Below are 20,216 nucleotides of genomic sequence, written 5' to 3'. Positions count from 1 at the left end.
AGCTGAGGTATGGAGAGCAGCAAGGATAGAGAAAGCTAGAGTGGAATTAGAAGACACTTAAAGGCCAAAAGCATTTCCGTGCAGCTTTCTCTTGCTTGCAGAGATGCTTCTGTTTCGCTTACTGACGCCGCTTCTTGGATGAACTGTAACACAGATATTGTAATGAATTACAGCAGGCACCAAACAGTGAGATTAAAACACAACCATTGAAACCAGACAGAAACAGATTCACTTGTGGTGGAAAAGGAAAGAATTATTTTCTTTTTTGTTTGTTTTTAGTTGAATGTTTACTTTGCACTAAGGCGGAAAGTCATTTGAAACTGTTCTAGGAGAAGTTTGCCCATGTGTAATTTATCACCCAGGAGATGCACCCATGCACAGACACAAGAGGAGCTTGTTCTTATGATCCTTATGTCTCTTGGGCAGATCAGCTGGAGCAGGGCAGTGCTGAGCAACGCTTCTGTATTGCTTCCAAGGCTGTGCCTCTAGAAAGCGCGGTCGTTGCCCTGGCCAGTGTCGAGCTGAACACAGCCCCAGGGAACCTGTATCAATAGACTTGTTTGAACAGTATGACACGTAACAGGTTGGTTTAGATTGCTGAGGGGTGTCAGGTAGTCCTTGTTTCTGCCTTGTCCAACTCTCCACTACATCCAGTCCTCCCCTGTTCTCAGCCCTGCACTACTCAAATGGCTCTCAGAGAAAGAATGCTGAAGATTGCACACACATTGGTGTTTATACTGGAGAAAATACACCCTTTGGTGGAATAATTCCAGTTCCCAGGTAATCCTGGCAGTTACCTCTGTAGAATCCCGTTAATTATCATCTTCACCCATTTGGCCTGGGGATCTAAACAGATTTGCTTGCTGTTCTTCAGTGTGCCTCTGCAGTGGAATGAACATTGAACTTTGGTTAATACTGGCACCTGAGGAGGTCAGAGGAGGACGCAGGCAAGGCTGAGAATTACAAACTTAAGGGCTGCCAACCTGTGAGCATTTGTAAGCCATAACTTCTCTTGCCTGCTTGCTTTACTTACATGATTTCCACAGCGTTGCAGTGTGGGCCCTTAGGAATGATTTCTACATTGGCCAGGTGCTTTGGCAGTATTAGCCCTGTGGCAGTCTGGATGCAGTGACACCGCAGCTCCGCTGCCAGCATCATCTCTGTAAGGGAAAGAAAGGGAAGGGAAGCTTATAATGTCTGCAGCTGAACCAAACTAACAGTTAAAATAGTAATTAGAGAAAGCATATTTGTCCATGTTTCCCACTAAGGCAAGCTGCATCTTCAGCTTGAAGTTCCTGACATTTGCACTGTGGAACAGATTTGAAAGAGGAGATTCAGCACTTTGAGGGCAGTGTCAACAAGAAGCAAAGACAAGCTCCAGATAACTGGATGGGGACACATGGACACTCTTACAGAGGCATGTAGGGCTGCAGGAGCCGAAATCCCAGTCTGTTCATCAGTCCTCTCTTACTGTAGCCAGTCTTAACATCCTTTAAGACCAACTTTACCTCACCCTGTGCTAGTTCTTGTGCCTTGCTATGACCATCCATCTATTTCCCTTCTTCACGTACCCTCTGCCCAGCTGAATCTGTAGTGTTTCTTTTGGCTGACCGACACCTCCCTGCCTACCTGACAGGAAGCAAAAAGTCAAGCACTGGGAAGCACAGAGCATCACAGCAGAGTGGCAACATCCCATCTACAGGCTCAAGAGAATAAAATGAGATTCCTAAAGGCTATGCCAGGGCTTCGCTGCAGGTTTGTGTAATGTCCTTTTAGCCACTTGTCCAGCCTGAGATTGCCCACACGAAGCTCTACTCTGGCTCATCAGAGACTGCAGATGTGTGTCATCCCAACATGAAGCCAGGATGCAGTAGGAGGAAGCATTCACATGGTGCCAAGGCTTGGAAGCATTCCAAAGCCCTAAACTTGGCATACTTTCTGCCCACAAAATACTTTTTGGACTTTCCCAGCAGAGTTTGGGTTTTTTTTACCCTCATACTTCTCAGGAAAGAGCTCTAACAGATGGCTCTTGATTAGAAATAGTCTGATTGAAAGTAGGTTCAATATTCCAAGCTTTCATCCCAGGGCCAGTTAACATAAAAGCAGCATGAAAAGTGATAGCAATGCAATATGGCACACAGTTAGTGCAGGCTATCACCTCTGAGGCCCTGGCTGTAATCTCATCTTTCTCAGAATATTTAAGGGACAAGTTCACCAATGGCAGTGAATCTCCACTAGCAGAAAAAAGCCCAGGAGACAAGAAACAGGCCCACTCTGAAACAGGCCCACAGTCCATGCGTATGTTTTTCTTGACACACCTGCTACCTCAAAGACAGTGTGAGGAAGGCCTACACACCTGAAAACATTCTTTTTAGCTAAACCATATTGTGGGAGAATTGTAATACAAAGGAAAAGAAATTGAATTTTCTTACCAGGGAAGTTGCCCAGAAAAGAGAGAATCAGGAGGGAGATTACAGTCTTGCTGTCCATGGCTGCTCTCTGTGCCTTCTTATGGTGAACTGCAAACAAACTCTGCTGTGTCTTCAGACCCACATGGGACTGCTGGCACTGTTACATGCCAGGATTTCCTTCTCATGCACATATACATACAGATGGAATTACTGACACACTCCCGCTTTTTGCCACAACCAGAACAAGTAGCGGGAAAACGTGAGATGAGACAGCTTGTGGTAACACACCTGGAACTGAGCAGTAAGCTAGAGCCACTCTGCTTACCGAGATGCCTTCTTAATTCCAAGACAACGGTAAAATACTGAGAGAGAGTAACATACGAGTTAAAGCTGTGAGAGAGGTACTAAGGTGCACTGCTTATCATCATTTATAGCTCAGCACTTGTTCAATTTTCTCTCAGTACTGAAATACAAGACAGAATCAACCTAATAATAGAACATTGGCAAAAATAAAGGTAATCATATTGTTTGGATTGGATGAGGAAGTCAGAGCATTATGACATTAAAAAAATTATGTTTATGACTCTCTTACACCTACTTATGCACTATCCCATATAGCATGCAGCAAATTCATGGGCCAGAGCAAGCCAGGGACAATTCCTGAGGCTGAGGACACACTTGTCTGCAGGAAAAGAGACTTTAGTTGTATGGGCAAGTCATACCACATGCTCTGATATCTAGAAAAGAGCTCCTGAGCTGTTGCCTTTATTTGTACTGTACAATAATTTAAAATAAATAAACAAAATGTTTTAAGAAGGTTTGAGTTTTCAACACCTCTGAATAACAGGTGGTGTTTTAGGAAGCATTTAAAGCTATGCTTTAACTTTGTCATTCCAGCTGCCATTCCTTTAAAAGAGAATAAATAATGTGTGGTTTACGATTTTGCTTAAGAAGGATTTGAGTTACTTGCGCAACAGCACACACGCACAAACAAAAAAACAGCTGTGGCAATGCTGGGAACAGCCACATCTCCTTATGCTGCCTTCTGTGCCCTTAGCCCTCTTTGCATTTATTCCATTCTTCTCAGTCAAGGGCAATCTAATTCCCTCTTGCAAGTCCTTGCAGATTTGCAAGCACTACAAGGCTGTCTCTTACTATGCTCTTGCCTTTAACCCTAATGATTACAATCTCGTTTTTCAGATCTCTTCTTCCAACTTTTTTCTAGTGTCTCTAGGTGAGAGGAAAATTCAGCTCTATACTAAAACAAAAAAGCATGCATCTGCCATACCACCGATCACCATGTACTGGCCTGTGAGCAGACATTTACAGTGTACTCTGCTTTCGATCCAGTCCAGCCCTGCCTTCTCTAGTAAGGAATTGCTGATGGGTTTGACATACCTAAAATACTGTATTCAGAAAGGATTCCTGAAACTGAGGCACTCAGGCTCTTGTTTTTATCTGTCAAGTACTGCCTAAAATGCCATTTATTAGAGCTATTATTACGTAGAAGAAGATAGTAAAGAGAGTCTTCCATGCCTTCAGATGCTGGTAACCCTAAGTTGTGCAGGACCAAACAGGGCACAATTCAGGGCACAGCTCTCTCTGTGTAAAGGGTCCCGCACTGAGAGTCATTCAAGCTCTTTTGAAAATTGTCTAAAAAAGAAATCGACTCTATCTGTCATTTCTGATGGCAGAAGAGAAGAATGTTCACATGGAATTTGCTGGTGCAGTTTCACATGAGGGCGAGGACATGTAGGTAATGACCAGCAGTGAGAGGGAGCTCCCTGCAGTGAGCTGGCAAAATCTCTCCTGCAGCCGAGGAGAGGTGCAGTTCAGTGTGGCCTGGCCTGCTCAGTTAGTGGAGTTGGGTGAGTCACTGATACCTTGGGGCACAGGCCTCTCTCAGCCAGGATCAGTGCAATGAGGGCTCTGCTTTAGGTGCCAAATGGCACAGGGACCTCAACCCATGTGAAGCAGAACTCCCATGGAGAGGAAAACGAGCAGAATTTTTCCTTTTCTTGCTAATAAAAAGGGATATATAGTCTAAAGAGGACAAAAGGTTGAAAATGCAAAGAGGAAACAGTCTATTAGCATAAATTTTGAGAAGGAAGATGTTCTGGGGGAAGGCAGTAAAGAATCACAGAATGTTTGGGTTGGAAAGGACCTTAAGATCATCTAGTTCCAGCCCCCTGCCATGGGCAGGGATGCCTCACACTAGACCATGTCACCCAAGGCTCTGTCCAACCTGGCCTTGAACACTGCCAGGGATGGAGCATTCACCACTTCTTAGGACAACCTGTTCCAGTGCCTCAGCACCCTCACAGTAAAGAACTTCTTCCTCAGATCTAACCTGAACTTCCCCTGTTTCAGTTTAAACCCATCACCCCTTGTCCTATCGCTGCAGTCCCTGATGAAGAGTCCCTCCCCAGCATCCTCGTAGGCCCCTTTCAGATACTGGAAGGCTGCTCTGAGGTCTCCACGCAGCTTCTCTTCTCCAGGCTGAACAGCCCCAACTTTCTCAGCCTGTCTTCATACGGGAGGTGCTCCAGCCCCTGATTGTGACCTCCCCTGGACTTGCTCCAACAGCTCCATGTCCTTCTTATGTTGAGGACACCAGAACTGTACACAGTGCTCCAAGTGGGGTCTCACAAGAGCAGAGGGGCAGGATCACCTCCTTCGACCTTCTGGTCACGCTAAATCACTCTCCCTCACTTAGCAATGGGGACAAGGGAGGGCAGGGAACTCTGAATATTTGTGTCTACGAACAGTATGACAATCATTTGGAAGCCGCTGGTTTTCCTTATGGCCAGGTTTCCCCCTATGACTGAACCAGTAACACCAGTCATTCAAATATGTCCACATTATGCCCCAGGGGAATAGCCAGTTGGGAATAGAATATCGATTGTTTGAGTCACTCTGTGATTTCATAACATGCCATTGATATAAGTAGATGTGTGTGTACATACTTACATATTTAGTTGTCATATTGTTAAGTCCATCCCTTAGTAGACTATTTATTTATTTAATTACATCTCTGTAAGTAACCCTTCCCATTCTCCCTTGTTTTTTGGAATGTACCTTTGTCCAGCTTACACTCACCCCTAATTTCTTCTCTCTTTAATGTCTGCAAAGTTGCATAATTGGATTTACTGTTTTTCTCAGAGACAGGACAACTTTTTAGCCCTTTCCTACTCTAAATTTTTGCATTCATCTGGTGGATGGGTCAGACAAAATACATTATTTTCCCTGGAAAGCTTTTTAATATAGCAAGATGTTTTCCCTTGAGGAGCAACAACTGGAAGATGGTATCCCTAAACCCAAAATAATAATTTCTCCATTTCTGAGTGATGTAACACTTTCTTTTAACCACAACAGCCTAAATATTGGACTTTAAAATTCTGGCATTACAGAGAGAAAAGCTATTTTGTACAGCAAGAAGCTTTCAAAGTTCAGTAAGATTTTTCTCTATGTCCACAACTTGAACGCTTAACATCCAGTTACTTGCCAGGTAAAGAGGAAGAAATAAAGAGCAAGGACAATCCTTGTTCACATTAATTTGCTTTCCTATGATTCCTCTCACAGAAAAGCAAGGCTGGGTTATAAGGATGAGGCAAATTCGTCTGGAGACAAAACGTGCTGTTGTAAAATGTACTGGTTTCCTACTGCAGCAGATGCTGTTGCTTCTTTCCACTCAGCCAAACATGTTTCCCTTTAAGCACAGCCCACGTGAAGTTAAAGCAAAATACAGGTTCCTGTAGGCTGCAGGGGCTTAATTGGATTCCGCACACCTATCCTGGGTTAAGCTCGCTTCCCGTTGGGAGCTGACTTTTCTCCTCTTGGAGCTGGGTGTGAACTCACTGATGTAGGCATTGCCAGTGCAGTCTCTGTGGCTCTAGGTCCATCAGATGTGTAAGCCTTGGGGCACTTGAGTAATTCCCATTTTTGCCACCCTACAGGACGTTACGGAAGCTCTAAAGTAACCAGGAGGGGAAGATCTCAAAGCAGTGGGGGTTTGTATTGCTCTCCAAAGTGCTTGCCTCTCATTGTGTTCAGTCTGCCAAAGAGTAGGGAGCAAATACCCAATTCCTTCCTGGCTGTAATTCCTTCTGCCTTGCTCATGAGTTGTCTGAAAGAACTCCAGGCTCTAGCTCAATAGTTAAGCACAAGCTATAAAACGCTAGCCTGGCTGTTAGTCCTTGCTGCACAACTCTGAAACTGCCTATTATTGTGAAATTTCCGTATAAGGTGCCATGGAAAAACTACATTTTCATGCTGAAAATCCCGTTTCTCCAACACAGAAATATTTAGAGTACAACCTGAAGCGATATGCTAGGTGTGCCAGTGGCAAAGGGATTGTAAAGACATGGACTAGCTTTAAAATGTAAGGAAATAGTCTCTGTGAACTGTTTGCTGACTTTTTTCTCCCCATATTTTCCCTCCACTCCCCTGCCCCCTGTATAAACTAACGTTTCCTGGCTTGTGGCTGTTTATAAGATATGCCATTGTGTACTGGCTTTTGTTTATTTGAGAAAATCTTGTCTTGCTCTCAGATTGTTTTTCTTTTTGTGGCAATGTTCTGTGCAAACAGGCTTTCTGCTTTGGAAAGTGCCAGCTCACTGAACACAATTGCCTTGGATTTCAGGGTAAAGTCTTGCTACGTGAAGTTCTGATCGCTCCAACGTCAGTAGCAGCTTAGGTGAAGTCAGCTTTTCACTGCTGACTTCAGTTGTCACTTTAAGTAGAGCAGGTATAGAAGGACAATTGGGGCTGACCTGCATTTTACCCCTTTTTTGGGCAATTCATGAAGGGCAGCAGTGGCTGAGCTCTTAGAAAATTGCTACAGATGGGACGTTAAGGGCCTGTCTCATGGAGGAAAAGGATTTCTCTGTTAGAGAGTGGCCAATGCCTTGTTCAAAGAGAAATCTGCATTAACAGAGCATATTTCACTAGAGGAACTCCTTCAGCGTTCTCCAAATCTCTCAGCTTACATGCAGGAATAGGCTGAGCTGAATGAAATAGCTACCAATAGCAATGATTACCTTAGATTGGAAGTTCAACCTGCAAGTGATAAAACAGCCATGACAAATGCCCCATACAGTGAGAAACTCCCTAGTGGCCCTTCTGTCCCATGGGTTTCAAACTGTCAGCTCCAGCATCAGGATCTTACATTACATTGCTTTCCTCTGCCTTCTCTGACTTCTGGAAAGCCACTTCCTAGTCGTTCTTGTCTCCAGTGGGAGATTTCACAACAAATAATTGAGAGAGCCTTGAAAAAAAACAAGCTACCTTCAAGTAAAGCTGTACCTTTTTCTGAATTGGAAATTCCATCTTTTGGGTAGAACAGGCATGGTCAAAATCTGAAGGAGGTGTTTGTGGGATTTGGAAAGTATTCTGTGCAGGGCTCATAAAATCACGGACAGTGTGTCCTTCTTCCATGCTGATACAGCTTTTCAAAGCAGACTGTCTTATGCCTCTCCAGCTAGGACAGATTCATCCCCATGCATTCATTTGCCACTGGCTGGCCTTGCTGTGAAGTACAATGTGATTCAGCACTAATGCAGCAGATAAGCTGCTAAGGTACATTGCTTTTAAAGAGGGATCTGAGCACAGAGTGCCTCACAACGAAGAAATAATGATGTGTCAGAAGCAGAAACTCACTGCAGAAAGAGGTGAAGAAGCTCTGAGATAGCTTCACATGCCAAAAAGGAAATGCTCTTCAATCAGCAAATGTGGCTTGTTGACAGCTGTGTAACATCTGCAGTGCTTGTGAAGAAGCTTATTTGCCCAGTCATTTTCCTGTGATGTAATTAACCGTTTTGTTTGACGTACACAAGAACATTCATTGATGGGCTAGAATGTCTTCATTCTCTGACATATCAAACTCCTCAAGAGTTGGCCTGACCTTTACCCTGGACTCGAGTTTTGGGAAAGGCTTGTGCAAACACCCACCAGACCAACAGGGCAAGAGGAGACTCAAGATGTGCAAGGACTCCAAAAAATGCCTTCTGTGCCCAGAGGCATTGCTCAGTCACTTCCCTTTAAGCTGTGCTTGGCCAACCCTATACATCTGGCTTTGTCAGCAGTACTACCAGCACCATGGTTTAGGAAAAAAGGCAAGAAAAAGTCAGATAAGCATCATTTGTTCTGTCTCTGTCCCTGTGAAAGAAGAACACGTGTGCTGTTTGCACTGGTGCTCAGAGTATCCTGGTGCTATTCCTTTGTGCTGGAGACAGTACAATAATCTTTACTGAAGGCTGAGTAGGAGGCAGCTGAAATTAAGAATATGTGATCCATACTGTCACTTTTAGATAGACTCTCAACAAAGTTAAGAGGCAAATAATTCAGGATCATCCCAAAGGAATTAACTCCTTCAAGGATTATGCCCTGGGCAATTAGCTGAATTGTGCCAGCGGGATCAGCCCAACCTCCTGGACAGACTTTTCCAGCTATGGGGAAATTCCCTTCCTTTTGTAACTGATACAACCAGTTGGTCACACTTAATCATTAATTACTGTTGAGAGATAGGAGAGGCTGAGTGATCCACTGCCAGTTAGCATGATGGAAGGCCCTAGGTATGCTCTCCTCTTGCACTGGTGCCTCCTGGATGTTGGGCTAAGAAGGGGAGGCAGATCAGAGAATCTTCTTATGCCAGTGAGTATGAATCAGGGAAGCCTGAGGAGAAAGAGTAACTTTAAAAGCATCTCTGTGTGATGAGGTTAGTGTGTCAAGAGGTCTAGCCGATGACACAAGGAGAATGTGTTGTAACGTAAGGAAAATACGCAATGTGCATAGCTCATCCTGCCACCCTGCAGGGACAGTGGATCACAGTAACCTCTCTTTGACACTGGCATGGTAGACCTGACCTTGCTTCCAGTAGGTGAGGATTAGTGCAGTGGATGATCAAGGTGCTGTGTGCGAACAAGTAGCCGAACTGACGAAACTGATTTTCAATGGACTTGAGTTTTGCAATTGGATTCTCTCATGTCTAATTAGGTGCACAATCCAACCAAGGAACTTCCCCCGATTAAGGCACTTGCATCTTCTCTTTCTCCATCTGCCCTGGGTTCTCTAATATGTTGTGAAAGTGTGTTATGTGCTTATGCTGCAGCCTTTTCCTCAGTGTGAGCACAATGGCAATTTCTACAGCTACCTATAGACTGTCAGAAAACATCTAGAAGTGAATATCTTTGATCCTAATACTTTGAAAATGGTCATCACTCAAAAGCTGCCAGGAAAACAGGAATACAGAACAATCAACGCAGCTTCATCACATGATAGACTTTATCTACAAAGGAAACCAGGCTAGATGCTGCCAAACAGATGTGGAACTGGGCTTCAGTAGTGTTCCACTGCCAGGTGGTCATCCAAATAAAGAAATCATCTTTGCAAACTAGCTGCACAGACAGAAAATCCCCGTGTTGTCTGTGGCAGCTACAGACATGTAGCAGGTGCAGTGTGAAACGGACATCCAGCCATTCCAGACTTATTTGTGTGTTTACTGAGGAGGTGGAGGGGCCTGGAGGTGGAAAGAAATATACGCAGATAAGGATAAAAGTGCTGCTAACCTACTGCCACTCTCAAAGTGAGTTGAGAATGACTGTCAGGCTTGTGCTCTCCTCAGTTTGTCCTTCACAGTCTCCCTTGGCCACATAGAAGTGCCCAGCTGCCAGGGGATTCCAAAGGGAATGCTGGGCCAGCCACATCTCTTTACTCCACCAAACATCGTAGGAAATCAGCCCGCTTTGCTTTGCTGTTGTGAACTTTCTTATATCTCCAGCCTTTTTTGACCAAGGTAAGTACGAGGAAGGGAGGACTATGCCTTCCTTCCCTGTTGTGGCAGCACAATTTGCTTGGAGCAATGGCCTTGCCACCAGATTTGCGTTAAGGCAGTCCACATGTGTCCCCAAAAGGGCCAGGAGCCTCAGTCCTAAGCATGCTGCAAGTGTGGTCCAAAGGGATCACTCTTCCCCAAAAACGGCTTCCACAGCTGAGTCACAACCATCATATGAACTGGGAAAGGCCATGTCAGGTGTTGCAGGCAACAGATACTGCAGCACATCATCACGACTCTGCTTGCACGTCCACAGGGTGGGTTTGTTACTGGAACAGCCAGGCAGTTTGCAAAGCAGGTTCTACAGACACTCTGAATGCCACCTTCCTAACAATTTCCCTGTTACTAATGAGAACATTGAGCCTGGTCATGTTTTTCACGAAGGTTGGGAATTCTCTTGATGAAGCCATCATGAATGTTGGCATGACCAGTATTTACTTAGGGGAGAGTTTGTTGGAGGAACAAATTAGCAGCAGGCTCATCAGGACTGAAACAGATTGAGCTGCCCTTGCTTTACCCAGAGCCTCCTCCTGCATTATTATGGAGAAGGTGTTAGAAAAAGGCATTGTGAAAGTAGTGTTGCTCCTTTGCAGTAGGTGGAATGACAGAAGCATGTCAGCAAGACAGAAAGAAGAGCCCCTTAGGCTTGAGAAACCCAAGGCAATCACACGGCTTCATATTTAAACTAATGTCAGTCTGCTGTCGGTGATGAAGTTACATTATCTGACCTCGTGCCACCCAAACCGCACTTTGCTGGCCAGATTCAACCTAAACCAGCTCAGACATCCTCCCAGAGGTCTGCCAAAAGGTCAAGTGTTCTTCTCAACCTCTCAAGTGGCAGCACAGATCCTTCCAAGCCCAGCAAGATGGTGCAAGGGTAAAATGTTTTCTCCTAACCTTGGTAGGAAGAGGTCTAAGTTGTCTGGCCATATGAAACCTGTCCGTTTCCTCATTTCAAAAGAAACCAGAAATGGGCATAAATATTTAGGGGGATGTGTGATGGGAAAAGGTTGTTTCATTGCTCCAAACTCTCTCTAGTACAGTTTTCAGCTCCTAGGTGACTGCAGTGGAATTATCACTTCAGCTTCCAAAATAATTCCCTTTCCCTGCAAATGGGACCAAATAAAAGAGGCTCAGTCCTGATGCTTTCAGTCCAGAACTCCCATTAAAGCAAAGGAGTACTGAGGATTGGAGTTTTGGAATGGTGAAACTGTACTGATGTACAGAAGCTGTTAACTAAAATGACAAGGCTTGATGGTGTAGGAGCCGACTTTTATGTTAACACGTGGAAGCAGACACCAGCCAAGTGTATCCAAATGTTTATTCTTTAAAAAGCAAAACTCTTTAAGTAACAAGGGAAAATTTCTTGATTAGGAAACATATATAGCAATAAAAACATTAGGAAAATGTTTTCATTGCTAGGAAAACCCTTCTCTTTCATTTACAGGAACTTAGTAGTTATTCCAGATGCAGGATCATATCTCTACACAATATATAACTATGAAGGTTTCTTGAACAGTTTGGAAAATGAACAGAAATCATCTGGTCTCACCACAATGACATTTACATTACTACATTTAATTCTTACCCTATTCGAAGTACAGTTTCCCTATTCGAAGTGCACTAAGATGGCACTTAGGGACATGGTTTGGTGGTGAATTTGGCAGTGTTAGGTTTACAGTTGGACTCAATGATCTTAAAGGTTGTCTTTTCCAACGTAAATGATTCTGTGATTCTATGATTCTACTATTTAAAAGTGCTTTAGGTCCCTATTCTTTCCATTTTCTGCTGGACAGAAATATGCAGAGCAGAGGAAACTGCATGTACACAATTCCAAAAGGATTTTGGAGTGGAATAAATAAATAATTTGAGTGAACATGCTCTTGTGCATGTTCACTCAAATATAATTTATATAAGTTACGGCACTGTGCCATACATGAAGAGACACCACATGTCTAAGGCTGCAAGGAGCAAACCCAGCTCCCTTAGAAGGCAGGCGCTGGTAGTGGACCAGGAGCTCTGGCTGGAGAGAGCAACCAGAAGGTGGCGGTGGGTAGACTCGTGTTGACTCAGCAGAGCCCTTGGGAAAGCTTTTTCCACGCACACAGGTATATCATGTGCAAAGTCATGTTTTGGGAGGCACCAGCTCCCTTCTCTACTCTGAGCAGACATGTAGAATGTTTCTATGCGAGTTACTCAAGTCTTTACAAAGACGTGTAGCACGGAAATAGACTTCATGCTGATGCTGAAGGCTCATCCGTGGGTTGCTAATGCTGCAGCCCAGGCAGATGTTTTTTCTTGTGAAAGAATTCAGGATATTCCCTGTATCTTTTCTCCTGCAGAACACCCCAAAAGCAAAGTTTTAAAGGCAGTGAATTAGTACAACACTTAGAATTGTGCTTTTCAGACAGGGTCCAAATTAAAGATGCATCTTTCATAGTACTTGCCATACTTCAATAATCAGACATCATCACATTAAACAAAGGCCTCAGTAAATAGGCTCGGCTCCAACGCAGAGCAGGAGGCCCCTCGAGCTCTAGGTCATCTCCCCTCCAGCCACTTTCCTTCCCTGGTCAGTTTTCCTGTGTTGAGCTGGAAGCAAAAAGCCAAGAAGCCGCAGGTGAGCAGGGCCTGGCCCCGGCTCAGCAGGAGGAACCTGCTCTCCTCCCTTTAACGGGGCTCCTTCCCGGGACCAACCCCCTAGTGGGGGCCGCTCTGCCCGCTACCTGCTGGGCGACGATCCCGGCGAGGATGCGCTTGACCCATGTGGCGGCGGGGCTCAGGCACACCGTCTGTCCCTGCTTCGTCGTTGCTCTGCGGGGCGAGGGAGCCGTGAGGCCGCGGCCGGGACCGGGATCGGGACTAGGGCGAGAACTGGGTCCGGGCACTTACATGACCTCGGGCACAGCGCAGTGCGGCCCCTCGGCGATGAGCTCCAGGCGGGCCAGGCGCCGCGGCGGGATCATGCCGGTCACGGTCCGCGGGCAGCGGCAGCGCAGCTCCCCGGCCAGCGGCGCCCCTGCGGCGGGAGGCGACGACTCAGACCCAGCGCCAGAAACCCCGAGCCCCCCCCCCGAGCCCCCGCCGGGCCCCGGCCCCCAGCTCACCGCTGCCGGGACCCGTCCGCTAAGCTCGGCTTACCCCGGCAGGGAGCAGCGGGCAGGAGAAGGAAGAAGAGGAGGAGTAGGCGGAGGTGCGGGTCCATGGCCGTTGCTGGCGGCGGAGGCGCTGCAGGAGCTGGCAGTGCGGCCCCATTGCTCGCCCCTGCTTTTATCGCCCGCCGGGAGCTGTTGGGGAATTTCCCGGCGCGGAGTTGAGCCGGGGCTGTGCCTGGGTACGCTGACCATGGCGGGAGCCTCGTTGACCTATTCCAGGGCCGGTTCTGGGTGCCGAAGGAGCGGCGCAGGAAGAGGGCTGCTATGGCCTCAGCAGCGGCTCTTGCATGCAGGGGACAGGGCGAAGCATGGCACTGCACAGTTCCGAGGGTCGCTCGGGGTCTGCATGGGACCCCGAGGACAGCCGTTCTGTTCTCCTGAAGGAGGTTTGAGTCCTGGAGCTTGCCTTACTGGCTAACCCCATGTGACTCCATGCTCTCATCTAGTGGGGGTTGCTCCCCCAAGCACCCCGTTCCTGATTTTCCTGTAACAAGGAGACACTCAAAATTTCTATAGGGACACTCCATAACACCAGTCTCCTGTTCCCCTCCTCTGCACAGACAGGTCACTCTCTTCCTCATCATGACTGTCGAGGCATTTTGCTACCTTCTGACATAAAGCAGCAAAAAACCATGTAGTTTTCTGGGAGCTTTTAAAGAAAATCGGGTGTCATTTTTTTGAGCTTGATTTGCACATAAGCTTAGTTCAGCTATGGTCAGTGCACTTTCATTGTTGAAATGCCATTGTTGAGACACTGGAAAGGGACTCTTCATCAGGGACTGCAGCGATAGGACAAAGGGCGATGGGTTCAGACTGAAACAGGGAAAGTTCAGGTTAGATCTGAGGAAGAAGTTCTTTCCTGTGAGGGTGGTGAGGCACTGGCACAGGTTGCCCAAAGAAGTGGTAAATGCTCCATCCCTGGCAGTGTTCAAGGCCAGGCTGGACAGAGCCTTGAGCGACATGGTCTAGTGTGAGGCATCCCTGCCCATGGCAGGGGGTTGGAACTGTATGATCTTCAGGTCCTTTCCAACCCAAACCAGTCTATGATTCTATGATTTGTAATTAGTTTTAGTATGAAATATGCTTTTGCATGTCATTTTTTTGCAGCCAGTCCTGTTTCTCTCTTCCACGTGTACTTGTGAACATGAGTAGAGTTCACCAAGTCCTATTGCTGCTGTGTGTCCTGCCCCAGCAACTCGAATGCCTCGTGTATCCCTAAAGCCTCTAGGTCAGGGGTTTTTTGTACCATGTGTTTCTTTGGTTTGTGACATGTTCAGGACTATGCAGGAATTTAAGGTTTGCAAGTGTGTTCCTAGATCTCCCTCTCCCTGCAACTTCCTGATCCCTATTTACTTAATATCGCCTTGCTGTAGAATATACATCTGAAACTTTAAGCAAAATCAGATAAAACCCAGACAGATTTCAGTGAAATATTTCTGGTTTGTGAAGAGGAAATCTGCTCATGAATCGTTATTAGAACGACTTGAAACCAAGCACATTATAGTGACTGTTTAGAACTGGCTGGACTTGTACTTTAAGCCTGATAGCAAAGATTTCCCTCAAGTAGGAGTTGTTTCAAAATAGATACATAGAAATTTGTTGCATCTGCAAATAGATGGAAGTAAAGCAAATATGAATCTATTACAAAATGAACTACTCTTCCAATAAAAAACCCCAACTCCCCAAACCAACAACACTCCCCCTCCCCCAAACTGGTTTAAGCCAATTTCAATCCAACTAAGGATTCAGATTCAGTGGATCTGAGCAATTTTTGAGGGTGTGCTTTGGATAGTTGTGGTCTTTTGGTTGAAGTGATGACACCAGATGAGAAAGCAGTGACACGAGGCTGGTGACCACATGAAAATGGGAACACTCATTGGAATCAGCACAAAATCTTTGAAGTCTTCTCTTAGGACACTAACACTTTAATCCTCCATGTTACTTTCATTGCTTGTGTTGCAATGAAGGAAAAATGAAGAAGCCAAATGTGGCTTACACCCTAGAAGATAGTAAAGCTGCTATCTCAGGGATTACTCCCTTCAAGCATTCTGTGTAGGTCCATTCTTCAGCATATTTGGACTCTGTAGTAGAATCATAGAATGGTTTGGATTGATTACATTGTTCCTGGCACAAAAAAATGTCTGCTGTTGAGTTGAAAGGAAGGAAAAACTACTATTGATAAGTTTGCTTAATTCTCAGTGAATTGCCCAAAGTAGCATGCAAACTAGCAAGAGGGACAAGAGTTTGTTTCAGCTCCTTAAAGGGAGGTGTTTAGAGACAGAGGTGTTTGGGGAAAAAACATAACATTTTGGATACATGTGATCACCATTGAGGTTACTGTCAATGGTCATCTTCCCCATTAGCTTGTAGTGCCCTTTTTTCCCTTCCTTTTTGAAATTTTCAGATTGCTTGATTTCAGGCAACCTCTACACACAGGATACAAGAATATACAAGAAGATGCTAAAAATGATGGCAGAAATCATGAGCACACCAGTTTTGCTTTCCTAAAATTGCTCAGGAGTACACAGGGAGGGCAAGAGAGTGAGTGAGCTGGAGGGATTCTTCAGAGAAGAGGCTGCTGAAAAAAAGCAGCTTCTGATTTGCTTGAAATTCAGCATTTTTACCTTTGGTTTTCTTTGAGATAGTCAAAATTCCTATAAAATTAAGTTGATCAGGACATTGACTGAAAAGAAATTTCATTTCTGTCCAAATACTGTTCTGCTGTGAAATGAGTACTTTAATTTAGATCCACAGTTTGCCATTAGCATTTGAATAAATGCTTTAATTTTCTAAACCCATTGCTTGCTAGTGATATTTGTCAATGTGTTTGAATCGTCATTCTTCTGTTCTAGCAGTACTCTTTCCATTCGGACAGCCCTGGTTTGTATTCATGGTACACACCACTTGAAAAAAACCCTGCTCGATAATTCTGGGGCCTCTAACACAATAGGGACGTGGAGCTGTTGGAGTGAGTCCAGAGGAGGCCGTGGAGATGCTGCGAGGGCTGGAGCAGCTCTCCTCTGGAGCCAGGCTGAGAGAGCTGGGCTGGGGCAGCCTGGAGAAGAGAAGGCTCCACGGAGACCTTAGAGCAGCTCCAGTGCCTAAAGGAGCTACAAGAAACCTGGAGAGAGGCTTTGGACAAGGGCCCGTAGGGACAGGACAAGGGGGAATGGCTTTAACCTGACAGAGGGGAGATTGAGATGAGCTCTGAGGCAGAAGTTCTTCCCTGTGAGGGTGCTGAGGCGCTGGCACAGGGTGCCCAGAGAAGCTGTGGCTGCCCCATCCCTGGCAGTGTTCAAGGCCAGGTTGGACACAGGGGCTTGGAGCAACCTGCTCTAGTGGAAGGTGTCCCTGCCCATGGCAGGGGCTTGGAACTGGATGAGCTTTAAGGTGCCTTCCAACACAAGCCTGTGTTTCCTATGATTCTGCTGACTCTGGAGTGCAGGAATAATAACTGGTAAATTTATGTTGAAAAGATGTTTTAAGGGCCTATGTGATTAAAACAGTGTTAAGAAGGCTATTAGAATGGAAGGTTGCTTCCAAGGTCAAATAGGAAAAACATGAAATAAATACTATATGCTAAGGTAAAGCATAGCACGTGCCAAACCTCTCATTTCCCCCTGTCTTGATACCAGGCTTGAAAAGGCCTGGCTTTAAGGGTCGGCCTTCTGAAAGTCTGGAAGAGTGCAGACCAGCAAGCTGATGCCTTTACCAGGCGAATTAGTAGAAAAGACAGCAAAGGATAACGTCAGTGAACACAGGACTGCACCTGAAATACTAAGGCAGGTTTTGTTGGTGGAAGACTTGGCTCAGGACCTGCTAGGATGCCTCCAGGTGGGAGGGATACTCAGCGCCATGGAGGAAACCACCTATGTCCAGCACTGCAGGCTCCTTAAGAAGGGAGAGCAGAAATGAGTCCTGTAGAAGAATAAAAGGCAGAAGGCAGGACTAAATGATGGTTATGTACAAAGAGGAAACAGTTCTCATTCTCTAAAACTCTTCACGTACAATATAAGCATGGATCAACCACCTCTCCTATCAGTGACCTTTCCATCAGCTCTAATCACACGAATAGGTGGTTATAGCTAGGGATAACTGTGGGTGACAGCTGCAGTCACAGCACAGCTGTACCTTCCAGGGGGGAGCAAAACCTTACCATAAGTAAAGGTCAGGTGGAGTGAACTCAGTGGACATGAAAAGTGCAGGGCTAGACACGTGGATTTTGGGTTCAGTGCTGAACTGTCTCTGAGCATCATTCAGAGCAAGCTCTGGAGGCTGTGACAAGAGGCTGCTCCACCACAACTGGCCTCCAGGTGGAACTGTGGACCTGCCTGCAGCCACATTGAGGCTAAATCAGTCACCAGGAGGGCTGCAACATCACATCATTGCTTACTAGCAGAGAAGAGATGGTGAGGGATGAACCTCAGGGTGGGTTCCTGGGAGAAGGATGTTCCATGCATAGGGACTGCTGTCTTACCAGACTTTTGTATACCTCCTGGGGGGAAAAGCTTGACGTCCTCATTAGGCTGCCTTAAGAAGCTCTGTAATTACGTTTGATTGTGCTGGGTTTTACTGTTGGTGACCTGAGGCAGAGACAAGGGAGGGAGGGGATGGAGTTGGAGACATCCGTCTTTCACAGACTCTCCACAGAATAACCATGCTTGGCATTTCCCTGCCCATGCTGGGTCTGAGCCTGTGGGAGCAGATGTGAAACAGAAATGAGTCTATTCTCACGTATATTAGTAGATCTTCCTGGTCAAGGAAGAAGAGTAGAAAAAGGGCAGGAGATGTCTGGTTTTGGTTATAAGCTGATAAATGGTTCAGTGGCAGAAAAAAACTGGTCCTGAGCAAAACAACGGCAATGGTACTAAGAGTCTCATAGAATCACAGAATGGTTTGTGTCGGAAAGGACCTTAAGATCATCTAGTTCCAACCCCCTGCCATGGGCAGGGATTCCTCACACTAGACCGTGTCGCCCAAGGCTCTGTCCAGCCTGGCCTTGAGCACTGCCATGGATGGAGCATTCACCTCCCCACCCTCACAATGAAGGACTTCCTTAGATCTAACCTGAACTTCCCCTTTTTCAGTTTAAACCCATTACCCTTTGGGTTTATCAATCTGCTGCTTGCTTGAAGCTGTTAGAGAAGCACTTGCGATGAGAAATCTCCATATTCCTAGCAAAGACACATATTATTAAAGGAAAAAATCTGAAGCAAAAGTGCTAAGTCCTGGGTAAACCAAGAAATGATTATGGCCACCCTAGTCCATTCTGTCCTGAGGGCAAGAGGCTGCTTCAGCCCTTGTTGTCAATAAGAAAAGGCCCTGTCTTTTAGCTTTCAGGTGAATGCTGTTTTGTTCAAAGGAAAAGGCTCAGTTAGCCATCAGCAGCTTGCTATTTCCTGGGTGGCTTGTGCACACCTGCAGGAACTTGCAGCTGCAGGTTACTTTCAATGCAGGATCATAAATGATTCTGTTTGTCATAAAATCCGAGTACCTCTTTGTCACCAGTGCTGAAAATCATGTGGGCATCGGTTTATTCTCTTCTGTTCAAAGCAATCCTCAACAAACCAATTTAAGTCCATATTTGGACACTGAATCAGGGCAGAACCATAAAATACGTTTGAAAGGTTTTGAACATACACTTTAAAATCTATAGGAGAGGCAAGCATTTTATTTTAGGTTTTATTCTCCATTTCCCACACATTTCACTGGTACCACTTCTGGTACTATCCATGTACCCTGCTAGTGTATTATTGTATATTGTCATAAAGAAATGCTAGACCAAAATGTGGGGGAAAATGGCAAAACACTTGATTTCATTGTTCAGGATGTTGGGGAGGGGAATACTTCCTCATTCTTTTTTCTGCTACAGCAGTAAACCGAATTCCCCTAGGGAAAACAGAAAGTGCAATGGCGGTTAATAAAAGGGGTAAGTCTCTAAAGCTCAGTTGTCATTTGAAGATAGAAGGCAGAGACTCCCAAAGGGCTTTACTGCTATGCCAGAACTGGAAGGAAAATCTCCGCATTTTTCCTTTGCTGTTCAGGCATTATTTTGATTGAGTTTCATTTCTGTTCAGAAAATTTGGGAAAGATTAGGCAAGAAATCAGGCATACAGAAAGGCAAACAGCATTTCCAGCATTAGGGATCTCACTGCAAAGGAAGTTTACAGGACACTCCTGTAACATCCCCTTCTTACTAGTGTCTACTTGCGTAATCCTTCATCTCAGGGCCCTCCTATACCATCCCTTCTTAGTGGTGTCTACTTGCATAATGCTTCATTTCAGGCTTTTTGAAGTAAAATATTCCCATGGACTCTAATGGTCACTAAAATGCTCAGATGCTTATTACGTTCACTCATTTCCCGCTTTCTGAAGCTGAACCACTAAACCTCTGAAGTCAAAAGCCTGGTGAGCTGTGCACATGTGAAAAGAATTTGATGTTGTAGAAATGGCAGAGGTGGTAGGACTCATGTCTTTGAGGCCTAGACGCTTGGAGCTTGCGCTGGACCACGTATCAGAAGAAAATCTTGGTACTGTTTTTCACCTGAGCAGTTTTGTGAAGGCATGTGAGATGGTGGTGGGGAAAATATCAGCTTACACAAGTGGAAAGTGTAATAGGGAAAACACCTCAGTGACTTCAGTGGGGTGAATAAGACCTGTTCAATCCTCAACAATGTACTGGGTCAAGTAATGCAAAAGAGAAATAAATCATGCAAATCCCGCAGGAGAAGTGTGACCTGCGTCAGGTTCTGGCAGGAAGTTCAGCTTTCAGGTAGTGTCTGGTGCTGGCATTGCTATGAAAACAGAACAGATTGCACT

At 45.5% G+C, this 20,216-nt stretch overlaps 2 protein-coding genes across 2 annotated transcripts in view; one reads left to right on the top strand and one right to left on the bottom strand.

Moving 5' to 3' along the window:
• Nucleotides 1-20,216, top strand: part of LOC115605013 (interleukin-8-like) — a 53,756-nt gene that overhangs the window by 18,274 nt on the left and 15,266 nt on the right. The window lies entirely within an intron of this gene.
• Nucleotides 11,556-13,531, bottom strand: LOC115605012 (permeability factor 2-like). The gene is made up of 4 exons (XM_030478760.1): nt 13,384-13,531; nt 13,135-13,261; nt 12,969-13,056; nt 11,556-12,834 (listed from the first exon to the last, which is right to left on the bottom strand). Exons 1-4 carry the CDS (start codon nt 13,445-13,447, stop codon nt 12,784-12,786), a joined length of 330 nt encoding a protein of 109 aa, XP_030334620.1. The 5' UTR covers nt 13,448-13,531; the 3' UTR covers nt 11,556-12,783.

The sequence above is a fragment of the Strigops habroptila genome, chromosome 3 (genome assembly GCF_004027225.2).
Source record: "Strigops habroptila isolate Jane chromosome 3, bStrHab1.2.pri, whole genome shotgun sequence".
In the NCBI taxonomy this organism is placed as follows: Eukaryota; Metazoa; Chordata; class Aves; order Psittaciformes; family Psittacidae; genus Strigops; species Strigops habroptila.
This window is presented reverse-complemented; position numbering and strand designations above follow the sequence as displayed.